Below are 19,512 nucleotides of genomic sequence, written 5' to 3' on the forward strand. Positions count from 1 at the left end.
TACTGATATGACTGAAGTCTTTCATTGAATGTGAGTGGTCATGATTTCCTACGTATATTGCAAAATTACAATTCATGTCTTTAGGAGTTAAACTTTTTTAATGAGAAGAAAAATTACTGAATGCACCTTTAAATCACAGGCTTTTATGGAGAGCTAACCACTGTTTGTATTCAGGTTCTAACTAAATATGTGCCTCTTTTCATTAATCCACTCTCTCCTTTTCTGGGCTTGCAACTAAAAATTGTAGGTTCAAACCCTGTAAGCTGTAGCCCAGTTTGCTCCAGGCTGACTGTCTTATAATAAATCTGTTATAAGTAGCTTTAGATAGAAGTGTCAGCAAAGTGATATATTAGTGTATAATTATTTTCAAACTGGTAAAACTTTACAGTAAGGTTCCATTTGTTTACATTAGTTAATGCATTAGGTATCATGAACTTATAATGAACAATATATATTTTTTACAGCATTCACTAATCTTTGTTAATGGTAGTTAATAAAAAATATTGTTCATTGTTAGTTCATATTGAATTAACTAATGTTAACATATACACATTTTGATTTAAAAAAATGTAATACTACAGTATATGTTGAAATTAACATTAATCAAGATTAATAAATGCTGTAAAATTATTGTTTATAGTTAGTTCATGTTAACTAATGTTGTTAACTAATGCTAACAAATGGAACCTTGTTCTAAAGTGTTTCCTTAAAATTAATGGAGCTTTAATTTGTTTTATGAGCAATTGTTTGTTAGTGATTTTTTTTTTATTATGGAATGGCACACATAAAATTTCCCTATTACCAGACAGATGTCACTGAATTAATTGTCGTGTAATATCACACCTGTCTCTGTGACAACGCAAGTCTCTGTAAACAGCAAACAAATGTATGTGTTGCATTATATTTTACTTTTGTCTTGAATTCAATAACTTATTCATTGTGTCCTCCCCTATATTTTTCCTACAGTTACAGAGAAAGAGGTTCAGCAATGGTAAGTCTGTCTGTCTGTCTGTCTATCATCTCTCATCCATCTGTCCATCCATCTATATCTATCCCCTGCTCTGTGTCTGTATCCTCCATATCTCCTCTCATGCTTCTGTTGTCTGTTTTGGCACACCACACTGAGTACAGCATGCTTGTCTGCCTCCATCTGCTTTGGCCACTCAACACAGCAGTCTTTCCTCTCTTCTTTTTGTAGTTGTGCTTCTCTAATAAAACATTTCAGTTTCTACCCCTGAAACACACATTTGACGGTAATATTATAGTCTATCTGTCCATTCACTGCTATTTTCCTGTTCTCATTTCCTGTAGACAATGCATAATGGACATTAATACTGTTATGTGTCATATAATTAGAGCATTACATTTTAAGTTTTAAGTCTCTCAGTATAAATGGTTGCCAACAGAGCACCTTTGAGCCTTTTCTGTAAAAAAAAAAAAAAGCACTGGCACCTTTTCTGGCAAGCCCTATGTCAGCCCAACATTGGCACTGTGTGTGCCTGGGTGTTTGCCAGGCTAAATTGTTGACTCATTTCCACGGCTGCTGGCAGACATAAAACCAGTGATAAAGGATGTGGATGTTGGTCTGCAGTGGCATGTGAGTTAGGTGTATTTTGGATAACTATGAATTCTCTGCAAATGAGATCTCACTCCATCTTTCTGAGTCCTGTACTGTTGACATTTCAGTATCTATCATCCACTAAGGATCCTGTCTGAGGATGGATGATGTTATATGAAGTAACACAGAGCTGAAGAGATTCTCTTGCTTTCAGCCACAGTACTTGTGTGATCCACAGAATAGTCAGAACGGTGTGTGTGTGTGTGTGTGTGTTAGGGCTGGGCAATATGGCCAAAAATATTATCACAAAATTCTTTTTCATATCATTCGATATCGATATTTATCATGATATACATTAACATTTGCACATTGCACTTTTTTTTTCTTTCCCCAAGTCGGCAGAAGAAAAGAAGAAGAAAAAAAAAATCCTAAGCACTCAGACTAGTCTATACAAAACTGCATTGTGGGCCCAGAGTCAGTCAAAGCAATGGTGTCTAATATAAAAATATTTTATAGAGTTTATCAATCAAGTGCTGTTGGATAGAATGTTAAAATATCATCTGTTCCTTTTGAAGCATAATGACAGCATATAATTTTTACATTCAAATTATTTTTCTATTTTGTTACATTCAAATGTAGAACACAAGCAAGAGTGCGATATGGCCCTAAATCAGCACTGCTGTGATTACCTACGGCACTCGGCCTGCGGCCGAATCACAGCAGTGCTGATGTAGGGCCATATTGCATGATTGCTAGTGTGATATTGCTTATATACAACAGTTCAATGAACAAGTAAATGTTAAAAAATGTGGAAAAACTGAGTACAGTCATAAAAATGCATTAGTGCATGGAACTACTTTATTACGCAGCAGATCAGAATCTGCCGTTGCTGGTTCTAACCAAATGATGCGTCCAAGCCTCCGTTAGTAATTAAAAAATTTCACTTCAGAAATAGTATCACGGCTTATGCTGTTTCTAACAAGTTATTGGATAAACAAGGAAGAGTGTGTGAGTGAGGTGAGAGAGAGAGAGAGAGAGAGAGAGAGACAGACGGAGTGTGTGCATCACCTGTTGCCACTCCCAAGCAAAGATGCTGTCAGCTTTCTGAAGTGGAAAAGTAGCGGTCCAAACGGGGGTAATTCTACCTATTTCGCGGTAGCCGGTGCACAAGAGTCGATCACTATAGAAACCACATTGTCCTCCATTTTAAACAGTGTGTCCACTCCAATGTGGAAAGTCCAGTAAGAGGTAAGCGCCTTCAGTTTGTGTAATTAATCAGTCTGTTGTGTCTCTCAGCTGTGATGAGCCGTAATGCTGAAGTTGTTCGTTTAAAGCCGTTTAAAGCTATTTCCTAGCTTTAGTAGTAGTAATACAAGCGATCATATAGTGCTGTATGTAAACGCTGGCTGAGGCGGATTCACTTCACGTCACCTAACCTGCTGGCTAACATATGCAATGTCAAAAAAATTACATGTAAAAAAAAAAAGACAAACCGTAGCTCTTAACACATCTGCACTGCTCTTACACTTTAGTTTAGAATGGCACGAACACAAGCGGAGTGATACACACACAGTGAAGCGTCCGAGCGCTGATGGTGGCTGTGTCTCGTTGCAAGGATGCAGGATGGAAGGATGCGTCCTCCAGAGGTCACATTTGTCGGCCGCATACGTCATCGAGGCTGTCTCGTTTCAGAAAAGTGAGTAGGACACTCCGAATGCAGCCTTCGAATGCGACCTTCTTTCACGGGAGTTCGGAGGATGCATGAGGTGTATCCATCATGGGCACTCATAACCCACAATTCTTTGCTTCAACGGAAATGTCTAAAAAAAATGCCCATTTGCCCTGTAAATATGATGTTCAAACGCAAGTAATGTTAATTCCCAAGTTGAAGTACCTCAGTAGATGGGTGCAGAGTATATAATATGTATAATTATATTAATATATAATTAAAATAAAGTATTAGACTAAAAGTGCACCTGTATAATCTATTTTCTTTTCTCTTTACATCTTTATAACATATAATGTATGTACCTCATACATTCCCTTCTAAAGGGACTTTGTTCCCTTCTCACTCAAAGTGCTCGCGCTTGTTAAAGAGTGGCGTGCTGTCATAGCAACCATGTTACGTTCCGTTTCCGTTTGTCCTACGAAGGCCGTCTCGTTTAAACGAGGCTCGTTTAAAGGAGGACACTCGGTATACTGCAGCCTTCAAAGGACGCATTCTACCTAGCATGCAGCCTTCCAAACGAGACACAGCCAGTGTCAGACCATCAGTGCTCATGGAATGTCTCTCGTCCAATCCAATTCGAGGACCGGAACTAACTGTTGAGATATATATATATATATATATATATATATATATATATATATATATATATATATATATATATATATATATATATATATAATTATTATTATATTTTTTGTGTGTATGTGCAAATATATTTGGTGCTACTAATTGCAAATAAAAAAATGGAAGATGCACACAGCAGTCATGCTCGGGTCTCAGGAGGGTATATATAGTCTGAGTCCACTTGTGAAAATGCAATAAATACAATTTTATTTTTTGTTTTAATGACAGCATGCACACAAGCTGGCATGGACTCAACACACTGGTGCAGCATCTTCAGCATCATTTGGGAATATTCCAAAGAGCATCCTGTGTGCTTCAACAGAAGCAAGGAAATCTGACATTTGTTTTTTTTTTTAATATAAATTATTTAAAATTATCAATGGCACAAATTTGCTTATTGTAATTGTTACTTAGAAATAGTTCAGAATCTTAAATTATTTGTATTTATTTTACATCATGATGTTTCTTTTTTTATTATGTCTTTTTATTATTTCTTTTGTTTTACATTTTTCAAAATCCTCAAACATTCTGTTCCAAATTTCAATTAGATTGTAAATCCCAGATCTTTTAATGTGGAGCCAGACTTTAAGGCCCTAGTGTATATTCATATATGTTTTTGTGTGGTTGTGATTTTGATCTGTTTTCCAAACTCAGTTTGTCTATGTTCAGAGCTGGACTCCTCTGAAATATAATGAATCCAAGATGGCCATCTTCCTCCTGCTCTCAAACTGAATTAGAGAACTATTATATTAGCCTGACAGAATTGCATTCTTATTGGTGTAGGCAACAGCATTCATTGTCCTCTTATCTTAGACACAGGCATTCTGTCGCAGGTAATTCATAAAAGCAGCCACATAAGTACTGAAACCCCATTGGGATTTTATTAATTATATGTATATAAATTACTTCTTTTCATATGCACTGATGTGCATTGATCAGCAAGCTATTTTCCTTCATAGTATGCCAGATTGGAATTTAAATTAATGGCTTTGCATAGGTTAACCAACAGCCTGAGGAGCAGCAATTAAATAGCAGAATGTTTATTTAGTCATTTGTCTTCCCCTGCAGGAGCTAATGGATTCATTTGTGCTGGCCATCACTACGAAAGTCTGTATTTGAACATACTGCAATCTTCTGAAGTGCCATTTAATGGCTGGCACTGCTGAAGTGCTGTAAGGTGGCAAAGCATTTGTCAGCAGTCTCACTAAACAAAAACTGTACATTCAAATGTATGCACAGCACATGCACACATGTTTGAGCCAAGTGGTCGTGGGACAATGTTCCTATCAAACAATTATAGCCCAAACCCAGGGCCAGATCACGGTCCTGAAAGGCTCATGAGCACAAATGTCCTCATTTACTCACCCTCATTCTTGACTTGATATCTTCCATGGAATACAAAAGAAGGATTTTAAAAGGATGACTGGTCCACTGATTTCAATATAATGGCAGTTGATTGAGACTCACTTAAAAGCTCAAAAACAGACCCAGAAATGTCATAAAAGTAGTCCATGTGACTCTTGCATATTAAGTCTTCTGAAGGCATGCAATACTTTTTGAGAAACAACCAGAAATGTAAGGATTTAAAATATAATATTTAAATATTATTATTATTTTTTAATATTATAGATTTATTATTCTTATGTTATTAATTTATTTTGGGGTAAACATTTTATAGTGCACCTTTAAATTCTGATTCGTTGATAGCAGAATTGTTCCATGATCAACAAGGATGTTGATCCAGGAACATGTTCTACTTGGGTATATTGCATACAGCATACAGCAACACAAACAAACATCTAACATTATTATTATTATTATTATTATTATTATTATGTTAATTTTATAAACTCCTGATCAAATCACTCCCTCTAGTAACTTCCAACCTACATTATATTGCTGTAGCGTTTTCCCTTTCAAGAGGTTAAGGGCCAGAGAGGTTGAGAAGTGATGAGGGTCAAATGAACCACCATCAGTGCAGCTGTGTGAGCAATGACAAGGGAATTTACCAAGGGAAAAAATTGCCAAATGTTTTGTGTAATTAGTGCTCTTCAGTGCCAATGCATCCAAGATCTAGTTGACTGATGATGGGTGACATTCATAGTCCTCAAATAAGTGACTTGTATGGACAATTTAATTGTGTATAATTAGAGAATGAGGCTGACAGTTTTTTTCAAACCAGAAACTGATGAAGCATTAGAGTGTTTATACAGATGTGTACAGTGAATGAAAGCTGATATTTTTAGCTATGTGCTTTTGGGGGTTAAATATGTTTTCTGTTGACATCTGAACATTAAAAGTGTCTTTTTAGAATTAAATGCATTCATTAACATCATATTTGAAATATAAGTGCTTTGTATGTCTCACTTTTCCAAAAACAGCAGACATTGCTTTGTCAACAGTGGCTACCTCAAATTAAGCTGCAATCAAGTCGGATTAGCGTAAAGCAAAATGCTGTTACCCTTCTCATTTGCTCCATGCTCAGTCTGTGCATGCGTAATCCTGTGAAGAATGTGATCATCCTATTGTGTGTGTGTGTGTGTGTGTGTGTGTGTGTGTGTGTGTGTGTGCGTGCGTGCGTGCGTGCGTGCGTGCCTACCCACAAATATAGGAAATCACCTACATTGGAGGAACTAGCCAACAGTCCCCTGGAGAAATATGGCTTTATAAACTAAACTAAACAAATTACAATAAACTAAATACTGTCTTGATGAAAATTTAAAAGGCAGAAAGCTTTCTGGTTTAGGGGATTGTGGAAGCGGGGGCATGGCTGAGCGCTGGTTTGTGAATGAGAGCAATGAATGATAAGGTCTCGCACCTGTGCGTAATTTCTCTCACAGCTGTTCTGTGTTTCAGTGAGCAGCGTTGGGGAGAAAATGGGAGACGAGAAGCCCGGAGGGGGAGAGAGACAAACCTGTCTGTGTGCTACTGCTGAAAAGCAAACCGCGTGTGAATTTTGAGTTGTAAAGAAGTGAATAAAACTTATGTTAGACTGTTTAGCCGGCTTCCACTTCCTCCTTCCTAGACCCACAAGAGTGTGTGCTACAGGGATAGAATACCAAATGGGGAATAGGAGATACCAAAAGTCCCCACAAAGATCATTAACCCTGAACAACTCACTCGTATAACGATACATCCCTATAGCAACTTTCAATACTTTACAAAATGCTACATTTTAAAATGAAATTAATTGAAAATTCTGCCTTCATTTACTCATTGCTTTATTTATTTATTGCTTATTTACTCATTTGTTTGCTGCAGGACATAAAAGGTATTTTCAGAATGTCTGAGCTGTGACTCAAAAAGCACCTTAAAAAAGATAATTATCCAAAGCTGCGCATGCGTAAAGAACTAGGAAATGTATTCATACTTCAAATCATGATCATGATGAATCATGAGTTTGAGGTGTCATAAGGGTGAGTAAATGATGAGAGAATTTTGGGGTGAACTATTCCTTTAAGTTTCACTTTGTTCCTTGCACTAAACTATCGTATGGTTCCAGAAGAAGGCACGAGTTGTTACTTTTATGTTTTATGTTGTTGTTGTTGTTGTCATTTTTGGAATCAGTTATTGTGACTGTACATTTATCTGCTTGTTACCTATTTTAATTGTTGGTTTTCTATATTGTTGTTATATTATTGGTTAGGTTTAGGCATAGGCATAGGGGTGGAGTTAGGTGTTCAAAAATATCTGTATTAGAGTATAATGTAAATCAAATTATTGTGACTATATTACCTGCCTGTTACATCTTCTATATTGTTGATAAGTGGTTAGGTTTAGGGTTGGGTTAGACAATCTAAAATATTAATATGATGGTTTAATGCAATTTAATTACAGTAATATACACTCACCAACCACTTTATTAGGAACACCTGTACATCTACTTATTCATGTGATTATCTAATTAGCCAATCTTGTGGCAGCAGTGCAATGCATAAAATCATGCAGATACGGGTCAGCAGCTTCAGTTAATGTTCACCCCCAAACTGTGGTGAGAATAGAATGACAGGAGCGTTTTCATGATGCAGGCAAACAGTCGCTATGGTTACATCCTCATCATGAAACTGCACTAACCTGAAATCTCTGACATGGGGAGTCAACTGTCCCCGTGAGGGAAATGGCTCAATAAATATACATTTTTAATGTCTAAATGAAAATTTTAAAATGCAGAAAAACTGGTGAGGTTTAGGGGTAGGGTAAGAGGATAGAAAATATGTATTTAGCTCAATATAAAAAGTCAATGAAAAGTCCCCATAAGGACTGAAAAACAAATGTGTATGTTTGCATTGATGTGTTTGGTTGAGAGGCAGAAGGTTCTTAGGGCTCCCTGAGCGGATGCTACAGTCCTCTCCCTTGCCACTACCACCTACAGACCCCTTTTCCAATGAATGACTAATGCATTAATCATACTTTCAGAGAACATTTTCTCCTTTCTATTTTCTTGCTCCTGTTTCAGCTGTAAAAATAGTCTGATTGATTTGTGAATCATCAGTGCTTGTCTGTTTTTTTTTTTTTTTTTTTTTTTTCTGACCAGTGTGGTGTAAAAGGGCAATTGTTCAGAAATTAAACAGTTTGCATTGCTCTGTATGTGGCCAAAGGGTGGCATCATAAAGCCACAAGAGGTTATACAAACCTCTGGCCCTTAACAGGATACTTGGAGAGTGTGTGTGGGAATATCTGTAAGAGGTTTTCTGTACAAAGTTTTTTTATGGTACGCATAACTGCTGGAGTCCTTACAGTTGAAGTGTGAATTTTTTTCGATGGTAAAATACTTCTTCCTGGCTTAATATGCAACTATAAGAAAGCTATTTGTAGGTTGAAATTTACTCGAAAAGTGTAAACACTTTGTCTCTGTGGCATTGCTCTGTTTGCTCTAGCATTCTGATCAGCCTGTCAAATCAACACTGGCTCAACCAATGATGTGACTTCAGGGAGGGTTCAAGGGACTTTTTTTTTTTTTTTTTTTTTTTTTTTTTTGACCAATGGTAGATGGGGGAATGTTTGTGTAATCTGCTTGAAAACAATCAAAAAAACAACATTTTTGAAGTCTCACTTGCTCAACTGAACCATAAGGTAGTATAGCTGCTGTGCTGAAATTGTGCATTTCAGTAAACTCACTAAACATGCTACTGACTTCGTAAAGGCATTGATGTCCTTTTAATATTTTATTGATTATCATAACCTGTCCTTTGAACACTCTTGCTGAAGTGACTTCAGTGGCAGTATGTTTTAATTAGCTTGCTTGTGTGAGCCCTGCCTCCTCACATAGAATTGGGGAGAGCTTGTTTTATTGGGGTATGTAAACAGATCCATATGATCTTGCACTTTTCCAGCCCCATATGTCCATGAGTATTCTGTCCTTCTTCAAGAGGAGAGTTCCTAACCCTTATCTTTGCTTTCTCTTGACGCAAAGGTTTTGAATAATTATCGTCCCATTTCAAAATTGCCATTTGTTTCAAAAGTTATGGATAAAGTTGTGTCACAGTTACTTCCTTTTCTGAACTCGACTCAGGTTCAATCATTTCAATCAGGTTATGATGACGACTCATCACAGTACTGAAGCAGCTTTGTTAAAAGTGATGAACGATTTGTTACTTGCAGTTGATCCTGGTGATAGTGCAGTTTTGATTTTACTGGATCTTAGTGCCACTTTTGACACAGTAGATCATAACATCCTTCTGTCACGCCTTGAACACTGGGTGGGCATTAAGGATACAGCACTACTCTGGTTTGATTCATATCTTAAATTCAGGACATTCTCAGTGGCTATTGGCCAGTTCATTTCTTCATCTGTCTGTCTCCTGTGGGGTTCCTCAGGGGTCTATTTTGGGGCCATTACTCTTCAATCTGTACATGCTTCCACTTGGTAACATCATTAGAAAATATAACATCTCTTTCCATTTCTATGCCGATGATTCTCAGCTGTACCTCCCATTAAAATCTAGAGACTCTTTGCAGCCTCTCATGGACTGTCTTGAGGATATTAAATGCTGGATGGCAAATAATTTTCTCCAGCTCAACAATGATAAAACTGAGGTGATTATCTTTGGTCCCTCCAAAACTAGAAGCTCTATAGTTAGTTACTTAGACAATCTCACTCCATATGTTAAGTCACATGCAAAAAATTGAGGTGTTATCTTTTACTCTGAGCTTTGTCTTGAAAAAAAAATTAGCTCAGTTGTTAAAAACAAATATTATCAGTTGAGAGTCATCTCCAGACTTAAATCGTCACTTTCCTTTCAAGATCTGGAAAAAGTCATTCATGCATTTATTACATCACGCCTGGACTATTGTAATTCTCTATACCTTGGTCTTCCCCAATCTTCATTGGCACGTCTGCAGATGGTACAGAATGCAGCGGCTAGACTGTTAACGAGTGCAAAAAAAAACGTGATCATATCACTCCAATTCTAGCTTCTCTTCATTGGCTTCCGGTCTTTTTTAGAATTCAATTCAAGATTTTGCTGATTGTTTTTAAAGCTCTTAATTGACAAGCCCCATCTTATATTTCTGACCTTATTTATTTGCATTCATCTCCTAAGTCTCTCAGGTCTGCCAATAAAGCTCTCCTTTATGTCCCACGGTCATGTCTTAAATTAAAAGGTGAAAGAGCCTTTGCAGTTGCTGCTCCATGCTTATGGAATCAATTGCCACCTGACATTAAGTGTGTTCCTTCAGTCTCTTTCTTTAAATCTAGACTTAAGACACATATTTACTCTTTGGACTTCCCTGGCTATTAACTTGTTGATTAGTAATTGTTATCTTTTATTTTATTTTATTTTATTTTATTGTATTTTATAATTGTTTTTGTATAGCACTTTGGTCAGTGTAAGCTGAATTTAAATGTGCTTTATAAATACAATTTACTTAATTATAATCAGGAAAGGGATAGAGAGACAAATATTCTAACAGCCTATGATTTTAAGACCATGGGATATATATATATATATATATATATATATATATATATATATATATATATATATATATATATATATATATATATATATATATATACAGTTGTGCTCAAAAGTTTGCATATCCTGGCAGAAATTGTGAAATTTTGGCTTTGATTTTGAAAATATGACTGATCATGCAAAAAATATTTAAGGATAGTGATCATATGAAGCCATTTATTATCACATAGTTGTTTGGCTCCTTTTTAAATTATAATGATAACAGAAATCACCCAAATGGCCCTGATCAAAAGTTTACATACCCTTGAATGTTTGGCCTTGTTACAGACACACAAGGTAACACACACAGGTTTAAATGACAATTAAAGGTTAATTTACCACACCTGTGGCTTTTTATATTGCAAACAGTGCCTGTGTATAAATAGTCAATGAGTTTGTTAGCTCCCACGTAGATGCACTGAGCAGGCTAGATGCTGAGCCATGGGGAGCAGAAAAGAACTGTCAAAAGACCTGCGTAAGAAGGTAATGGAACTTTATAAAGATGGAAAAGGATATAAAAAGATATCCAAAGCCTTGAAAATGCCAGTCAGTACTGTTCAATCACTTATTAAGAAGTGGAAAATTCAGTGATCTCTTGATACCAAGCCAAGATCAGGTAGACCAAGAAAGATTTCAGCCACAACTGCCAGAAGAATTGTTTGGGATACAAAGAAAAACCCACAGGTAACCTCAGGAGAAATACAGGCTGCTCTGGAAAAAGACGGTGTGGTTGTTTCAAGGAGCACAATACTTGTTGACCCCTCTCCAAACATAGCGCTTATGGTTGTGACCGTAAAGCTCTATTTTGGTCTCAGCACTCCAAATTACAGTGTGCCAGAAGCTGTGAGGCATGTCAAGGTGTTGTCAGGCATATTGTAACCAGGCTTTTTTGTGGCATTGGCTTCTTTCTGGCAACTCGACCATGCAGCTCATTTTTGTTCAAGTATCGTCATATTGTGCTCCTTGAAACAACCACACCATCTTTTTCCAGAGCAGCCTGTATTTCTCCTGATGTTACCTGTGGGTTTTTCTTTGTATCCCGAACAATTCTTCTGGCAGTTGTGGCTGAAATCTTTCTTGGTCTACCGGACCTTGGCTTGGTATCAAGAGATCCCCGAATTTTCCTCTTCTTAATAAGTGATTGAACAGTATTGACTGGCATTTTCAGGGCTTTGGATATTTTGATATCCTTTTCCATCTTTATAAAGTTCCATTACCTTGTTACACAGGTCTTTTGACAGTTCTTTTCTGCTCCCCATGGCTCAGTATCTAGCCTGCTCAGTGCATCCACGTGAGAGCTAACAAACTCATTGACTATTTATATACAGACACTAATTGCAATTAAAAAAGCCACAGATGTGGGAAATTAACCTTTAATTCCCATTTAATCCTGTGTGTGTCACCTTGTGTGTCTGTGACAAGGCCAAACATTCAAGGGTATGTAAACTTTGATCATGGCCATTTGGGTGATTTCTGTTACCATTATGATTAAAAAGGAGCCAAACAACTATGTTATAATAAATGTCTTCACATGATCATTATCCTTAAATAACAGACAGTTTTTTTTGCATGATCAGTCATATTTTCAAAATCAATGCCAAAATTTCACAATTTCTAAAATATATATATTTTAGGGATGCACCGATACCACTTTTTCTCTTCCGATCCAATTCCGATATCGGAAATCTCAGTATCGGCTGATACCGATCCCGATCCGATACCAGTGTTGTTGTTTTTTTTTTAATTTTTTAATTTTTTTTGTTTTTTGCATAATCAGTTTAGAATATCTTTACATTATTGTGTGGAACTAATTGGGTGTACTCTTTAATATGTAAAGAAACACAAACCTCTAACTACACATTATTTCAATATAAATGTATAGCTTATTAAGAAACACTTTATTATTAACTAGTATACTGGATAATGTAGAATCAACATTAACAGTAGTTCATCAGTAGAAAAGAAGATATTTTCAACTTGTATCTGGACTTTAAAGGATTCAGATCTCTTTTTTGTTCAATTTAGTTGTAAGATATCAGCTCACTTTTCATTCACACAGTTATTTTTATGGAACCCATTCAACTTAAATATTATTATAATTTGTAAACATAATAATATATTATAATAGTAATATATAGTAATATATCTCAATCGTGCACCTTTAACTTTTAAACCCTCACGCTTTTATTTTGACATTCTGAACTCTCCAGGAAGTCCTGTATGTGTCTGTTTGTAGGCAAGTTCACAGTAGTTTAATTCGCTTCTTATTCAAATTCTGGTAAATTCACCTCTAGTGCCATTCTAAATGCATATTATAAGTGAACCGAATAATTGAGCATCTACATCTGAGATGTTGTTCGTGAGTAGCACTCAAATATTTCGCAACGCGTAAAGGCTAAAAATAGCCGTGAGTGTGTGTGTAAACAGCAGCGCCATTCACTGATGCGCTGGAGCTGCGCGTGCATTTTATATATTTACTTATTAAACACAGCCTTTTGTGATTTACAGAGCTATCGCACTTCTTCAAGTGGCTTTGAATAAAATGCGCAAGTCATATTAACTACTTTAATTGTGTTTTTATGGTTCTTTTATGTCATTTTTTTAGCTTGACAGTAACGAACATGACTAACACACAGTATCGGATTTGGATCAGGCTCGTCGGACCGATACCCGATCCGTCAAAATGCATCAGTATCGGAGCCGATACCAATCCAGGTATCAGATCGGTGCATCCCCCTATATATATATAAAATTAATCTCTATACATTAGTGTACTCCTAAACATTGAAAAAATATGTACATTTAAAATGTATATGTTTTGTATCTTCTGGGAAAATAGACCAAAAATATTGATGACTCATCTTGCACTCACAATCTTTGTCCAGTCAAATACTCTCAAGAAAGAGAATGTCCTTCCTGTTAGCCTGTTATTTTGATTAATTGTGCAACCCTGAAGGATCGTAGTATTAGTCTAATGACATACTCTTTAGGAAATGTATTGACCAAATGAAAAGTGCATTAAAATCACCACAATATTCACAATATTGCTACATTTTATATTGCCAGCAAAATCATTGCGATTATATCATGAATATTATCAATATATTGCCCTTCACTATTGGCTATTAGCCCTTCCATGACCCAGTTTACACCTGGTATTAAGATGCATCTCGGAAGATCCAATCACATGTGGTCAGGCAAAACATATCGCTGTTTACACCTGGCCACTTAAATGCATTTTCTGGGACCACTTGTGTCTGGATTTCAAGGGGAGGGTCTCTGTTTCATGCAGTATCTATATAAAGGAGCTTCAACTGTTCTCATTTTTATCTCTGCATGTTGATATCAGACAAGATCCGTGAAGTTCTCGTGCATGTTTTTGTATCCGCTTTTACAAATTTTCTGATCTGACGTTTTTTTAAATTTATTTTAAAGTCACTCATAACCAGCAAAGATTAAACTCTTGTTTTAGCGTAACAGTTTTATTGACAGGTGAGGGGTGGTGCTTCACTGCGGGGATGCATGCAGGACGGTTTATCGTTAACACCTCAAATGCGATGTGTCACATGCGTTTTTGACCACATATGTGGTTTTTGTGATCCGATCACAAAAGGTTTTAGACCCCATTTAGACCTGTATTTAGAGCTGAACACTTGTGATCAGGTCACTTGAAACGCATCTTGATACAAGGTGTAAACGGGGTCTATTTGTTCTGCCCAAACTTCCTGCTTCAATAGGAAATTCGTCAACACAGGAAAGAAAACTTTGCTCCTCCAGTGATTTAATCTATTAGGAGTTTCAGTTTGTGTGAGCTAGATTGTTGAGCTGAGATGGGGATAGACATTTTCTTGCTTAAGGGTCACATTACATCATGTAACAACATGAATTAATATTCTGTGGTAAGCAGAGCAGCAATAACAGTCTGCTCGGATGAGCTCGACATCAGTGGTTATTATTTTAATGCACCGCTAGAGAATGACAAAAATTTAACCTCTGAATTGTGCTCCCAATTGTTTGTGAATGTGATTATTTGCTGGTTTCCATGGGGCCAGAACCTGTATCTCTGAGGTTGCTCATGCAACATGCTATTTGTAATGAGTGATAGCGAGACAAACAGACCTAAATGCAGAGGAACAGTTCAAAGGATTTTTTTTACAATAAACCTCACACAGCGGTCACGCTCAGGTCTCAGGAGGTTAAAAGTTCAATTTCAGTCTGACTAAAATAATAATAATTCTTTTTAAAATTTGATGTAAACACTTCAGTCCACCTGAACTAACGGACTAAAAGACCTAGATAATGTGATTGTGGCTCGGCTTCGTCCAGAATGTATACACATTAATCAGACTACAGTTGGCCTCTGAAAGACAGAGGTGACACGTAAAGTCAAATATTCTTTTAAGTATTGTGTCAAGTATCTGTTTGTATTTGGACAGACAGATGAAGCTAGCTAGGCTACGCAAAATCCTGGGAGCAACTATTTCAAATGTAAAGATGAAACAAATCCAATAAAAACACAGAAGTTCATATGTGCACTTGAATTGGCCAACTTGAATTGGTCAACAAGAATGATGGCTCCTTCAAATAACCCACGAATGAGCCCACGTTTACATGTATCCCTCATACAAATACATCTGCATTCCAACAGTGTTCTGTAATATCTTGTCTACTTTTCATGAGGGTCTTGATACCGTTACACATGAGAGCTGACAAAAACTTTCCCAAACGTCTATGGAATTATTATAAAGATTAAGGTTTTATTTTCCCACTTCCAGGTACAAGGGCTTCATAAAAGACTGCCCAAGTGGTCAGCTTGATGCTGCAGGCTTCCAGAAGATCTACAAGCAGTTCTTCCCCTTTGGTGACCCCACCAAGTTTGCATCATTTGTCTTCAATGTTTTTGACGAGAACAAGGTGAAATGCACGTCACTGTCAGAGCCTTGCATAACAGATTTTTCTTTAGGATTGGAGACATTGTGTCTCTCTCTTTCTCACATATACAACTCACAGAAGATCACTCTCACTTTCCCAGTGCCTACAAGTGTTAGGTTCCACTAGAGTAGTGATCAAAGGACTGACATGAGTTATAGTCGACTACATAAAGAGAACAAAACAGCACAAACAAGTGGTTTATGAATTACTATTTTTGATCTTTGGAGAGTGAACCAGACACCTACTAAGACTGTTTGCTTTCGAAATTTGATTAATGACCTAATATATTGCAGAATCTTGCAATTTTTCTTATTAATTTTACTGTACGTCATGATGTTCCCTTGTTTAAAATCCTAAACCTTGCACTTTATTTCCAGGTTAAACTTACATTTTGAATCCCAGATTTTCAGTGTGGACTTGTTAATGAATATGAAGTGAAATTTGAATTATTCTCACTATCTTCTGCATAATTTTCTTGTTTCCCATTATTAATTATTCATTAAATAGTCTCATTTTGTTATCTCAACAATCTGTAATGTGATTACGAGCCAGTTAACCCATGCCAGACAGGAGCTGTCTGCTAGCCAAACTACTTTCTGAGATCACACACAAAGACAATCACACTCAAACATAGCTCCCTATGTTTATTTATGGGCTTTGTTTGAATGGCACTTCTGTAGTTCATGAGGCACATTAGTCTCTGTGTTTTAGCTTTCACTTGCTCTTTTCCGACAGTCTGTACCATTCTGCAATGTGTCTCACCTCAGTTTCACTTTTCCAGCAGCTGGCTAATGGCATCAGTCTGGGCTTGTAAAGAGCTGCAGTGATATCCAACAGAACAGACTCAGCAGTCTGACTTTAGAGCAAAGGTCTAATGAGCTGGACACACACACAGTGATGACTGCTCCTACTACAGATGCCCAGGCATGCTGTAGCTGCAGCTATTTTCACTTTCCCTAAATTTTTGTTTCAAGGTTAATTTTGCATTATGAGCTGTTTAAACCAAACATGCTCTTGCGTACAAGAAAAAAAATAAAAATTGATGCAGCATAACAAATGGAACAGAATGCAGGTGTCGAGATGCGTTTTTAAAATTTGAAGTTCTTATTAACGTGCCTCGATGTGTTAATGTTGCGTTCCATTCAAAGTTGGTTGTGGGATATTCGTACTTGATATTTGCATTTTCCGACCATAAAGGGATTCCAATATGGAATTCTCGGAACAAGATGTAACACTATGTAACACAATTTTTGTTCCTGGGTTGTAAGTGCTATTTCCTAATTGCTTATGCCTCAGAAGTATAGAAAATGGCTATTATTCCCCACAAACTTTGCTTTTGGAATTTACCTATTTCCAATGAGAAAACAGGCGAATTTGTGTCTTTTTGTTCACATAATGTCAGAAAAAAATAACATATGAATCCAAATGAGCATGTATTTATACTAAAGTAATACAAAAATGACTACAAAAGATTTAGAAGTGAGTAGTTTTTCGAGATTTACGATTATACTGTACTTTTACTGTACTGTACTGTACTTTTACAAATCAGCCCCCAAATGTAGTCTCCCATCATGTTCTCGTTATACTGTCTTTGGTAGCGGCGTTCAAAGTCCAGTATACCCTGATGGAAGCGCTTGCCTTGCTCCTCCGAGTACGCTCCCATGTTCTCCTTGAATTTATCAAAATGAGCATCAAGGATATGGACTTTGAGGGACATCCTACAGCCCATTGTGCCGTAGTTCTTCACCAGAGTCTCAACCAGCTCCACATAGTTTTCGGCCTTGTGATTGCCCAGGAAGCCCCGAACCACTGCAACAAAGCTGTTCCAAGCTGCTTTCTCCTTACTAGTGAGCTTCTTGGGGAATTCATTGCACTCCAGGATCTTCTTTATCTGTGGTCTGGCGAAGACACCGGCTTTGACCTTTGCCTCAGACAGCTTAGGGAAGAAGTCTTGAAGGTACTTGAAGGCTGCCGACTCCTTATCTAGAGCTCTGACAAATTGTTTCATAAGGCCCAATTTGATGTGCAGTGATGGCATCAGCACCTTCCGGGGGTCCACCAGTGGCTCCCACTTGACGTTGTTCCTCCCCACAGAGAACTCGGTCTGCTGTGGCCAGTCCCGCCTGTGGTAGTGCACCTTGGTGTCCCTGCTGTCCCAAAGGCATCCCAAACAAAACATTTTCAAATTAAAAACTTTTACAGTTTTAAAAATTAACTAATTTTATAACATAAAATTCTGAGCAACAATTGTCCATCTTACCTTCCAGAGTTTTTTTGCAGTGCTCGCAGTTGAAATGAGGTGCCCAGGGTATGTCTTGGTCCCCGACAGGCATGCCGAAATATGCCTTGTAGGCCTCACACATCTTAGCAGATGCTTCCACAGAGTACTTTTTCGCTCTTGTCTTGATAAATTGGCCGCAGACATAGCAAAATGTGTCTGCCAAATGCTTTGCAGCCTCTTGATGCCATCTCAGAAAAATGCAGATATGTATCCACTTAGGCAGCTGGAACTAAACTGAACTGGTGGGCTTAAGGCCCCTGTATTTATACTACTATTTATATTACTGGAAAGTTCTAGAAAGTTCTAGAAGTTTCTCCAAGTTTACTCAGCACTGAATCTATCTGGAATGTTCTGGAAAATAGGTACATTTCAAAATATCACTCTCCTGGTCACAAAAGCAAAGTTTGTTGGGAATAATAGCCATTTGCTATACTTTTGAGGCATAAGCAATTAGGAAATAACACTTACTGCCCAGGAACCAAAAAGAAAAAATTGTTACACGGTGTAACCAAACAAAATTCCAACACTCCTGTTAGCTTAGCAGGTTTTCGACTGTCAATAGAGACATCTACTAGCAACCGAATTGTGAAGGAAAAACAATGCAAAGCTAGCACTTGTCCAGAAGTACGTTTATCAAAAGAGAGTATTATTTATTGCTACATGTTTTTGTGATGTCACGCACATGCTTCTTGGCAAAATTGGAGTTGATGATTTTCGCACAAATTTCCAAGTTGGAAGCCTGACTTCATTGTCAAATGACACAGATGATTTACTCTAGTCATTACTGGATGATATATTGTGTATAAAGTAACTTTCATAGAGCCTACACAATATATTTTCAGTTACAATATGTCTTTTTGTGGTTTGACAGCTTGAATGAAAGAACTTTTCAGTGCTGCATACAGAGAAATTGCATAATAAACATCGCCATTTCTAATCATTCAGTTTGCACAGTTACACCAGTTTCATACACTAACCTGCAAACTAATCAACATCACTTTGTTCATTCCTGAAGAAGTACAAAAAGGAAAAACCTTTGTAATTTTGGACTTCCATCAGCTCATAATGTGTGTGTAATGACTTGTCTATGCGCGAACAGCTTCAGTAAATGTTATGTCACCCCCTTGTGGTCTCCCGAAGCTATTACATCAGACTACATTAAATGGAATGCAGCTGGCAGTGAATTGAAAGCAAATAAATTAGGCTTCAAATTTAAATGTCAGCTAATGTTAATATATCGATGGCAAAAAAATGTATTAATAAAATAACGTGCCGACAAATAATCGGTTTATCGATATTTTATGACATCCCTACAAAGATAAAAAAGAATCCAAAATATTAAAAACAGAAAATAACTGAATGTGTAAGTACATACCCAGTTCTTTTGACAGATCAGAATTACTTTTGAAGTAACCAGCTCTCTCCTCCAAGT

General features: G+C 37.0%; 1 protein-coding gene across 3 annotated transcripts in view; it reads left to right on the forward strand.

Moving 5' to 3' along the window:
- The window catches only part of ncs1b (neuronal calcium sensor 1b), a 51,721-nt gene that overhangs the window by 18,357 nt on the left and 13,852 nt on the right, over positions 1-19,512 (forward strand). For all 3 annotated transcript variants that reach the window (XM_051654066.1, XM_051654068.1, XM_051654069.1), the window contains 2 exons: positions 967-991; positions 15,643-15,781. In XM_051654066.1, the coding sequence (XP_051510026.1) occupies positions 967-991; positions 15,643-15,781 (164 nt within the window). The remainder of the gene's footprint in view (positions 1-966; positions 992-15,642; positions 15,782-19,512) is intronic.

The sequence above is a fragment of the Myxocyprinus asiaticus genome, chromosome 24 (assembly GCF_019703515.2).
Source record: "Myxocyprinus asiaticus isolate MX2 ecotype Aquarium Trade chromosome 24, UBuf_Myxa_2, whole genome shotgun sequence".
Lineage (NCBI taxonomy): Eukaryota > Metazoa > Chordata > Actinopteri > Cypriniformes > Catostomidae > Myxocyprinus > Myxocyprinus asiaticus.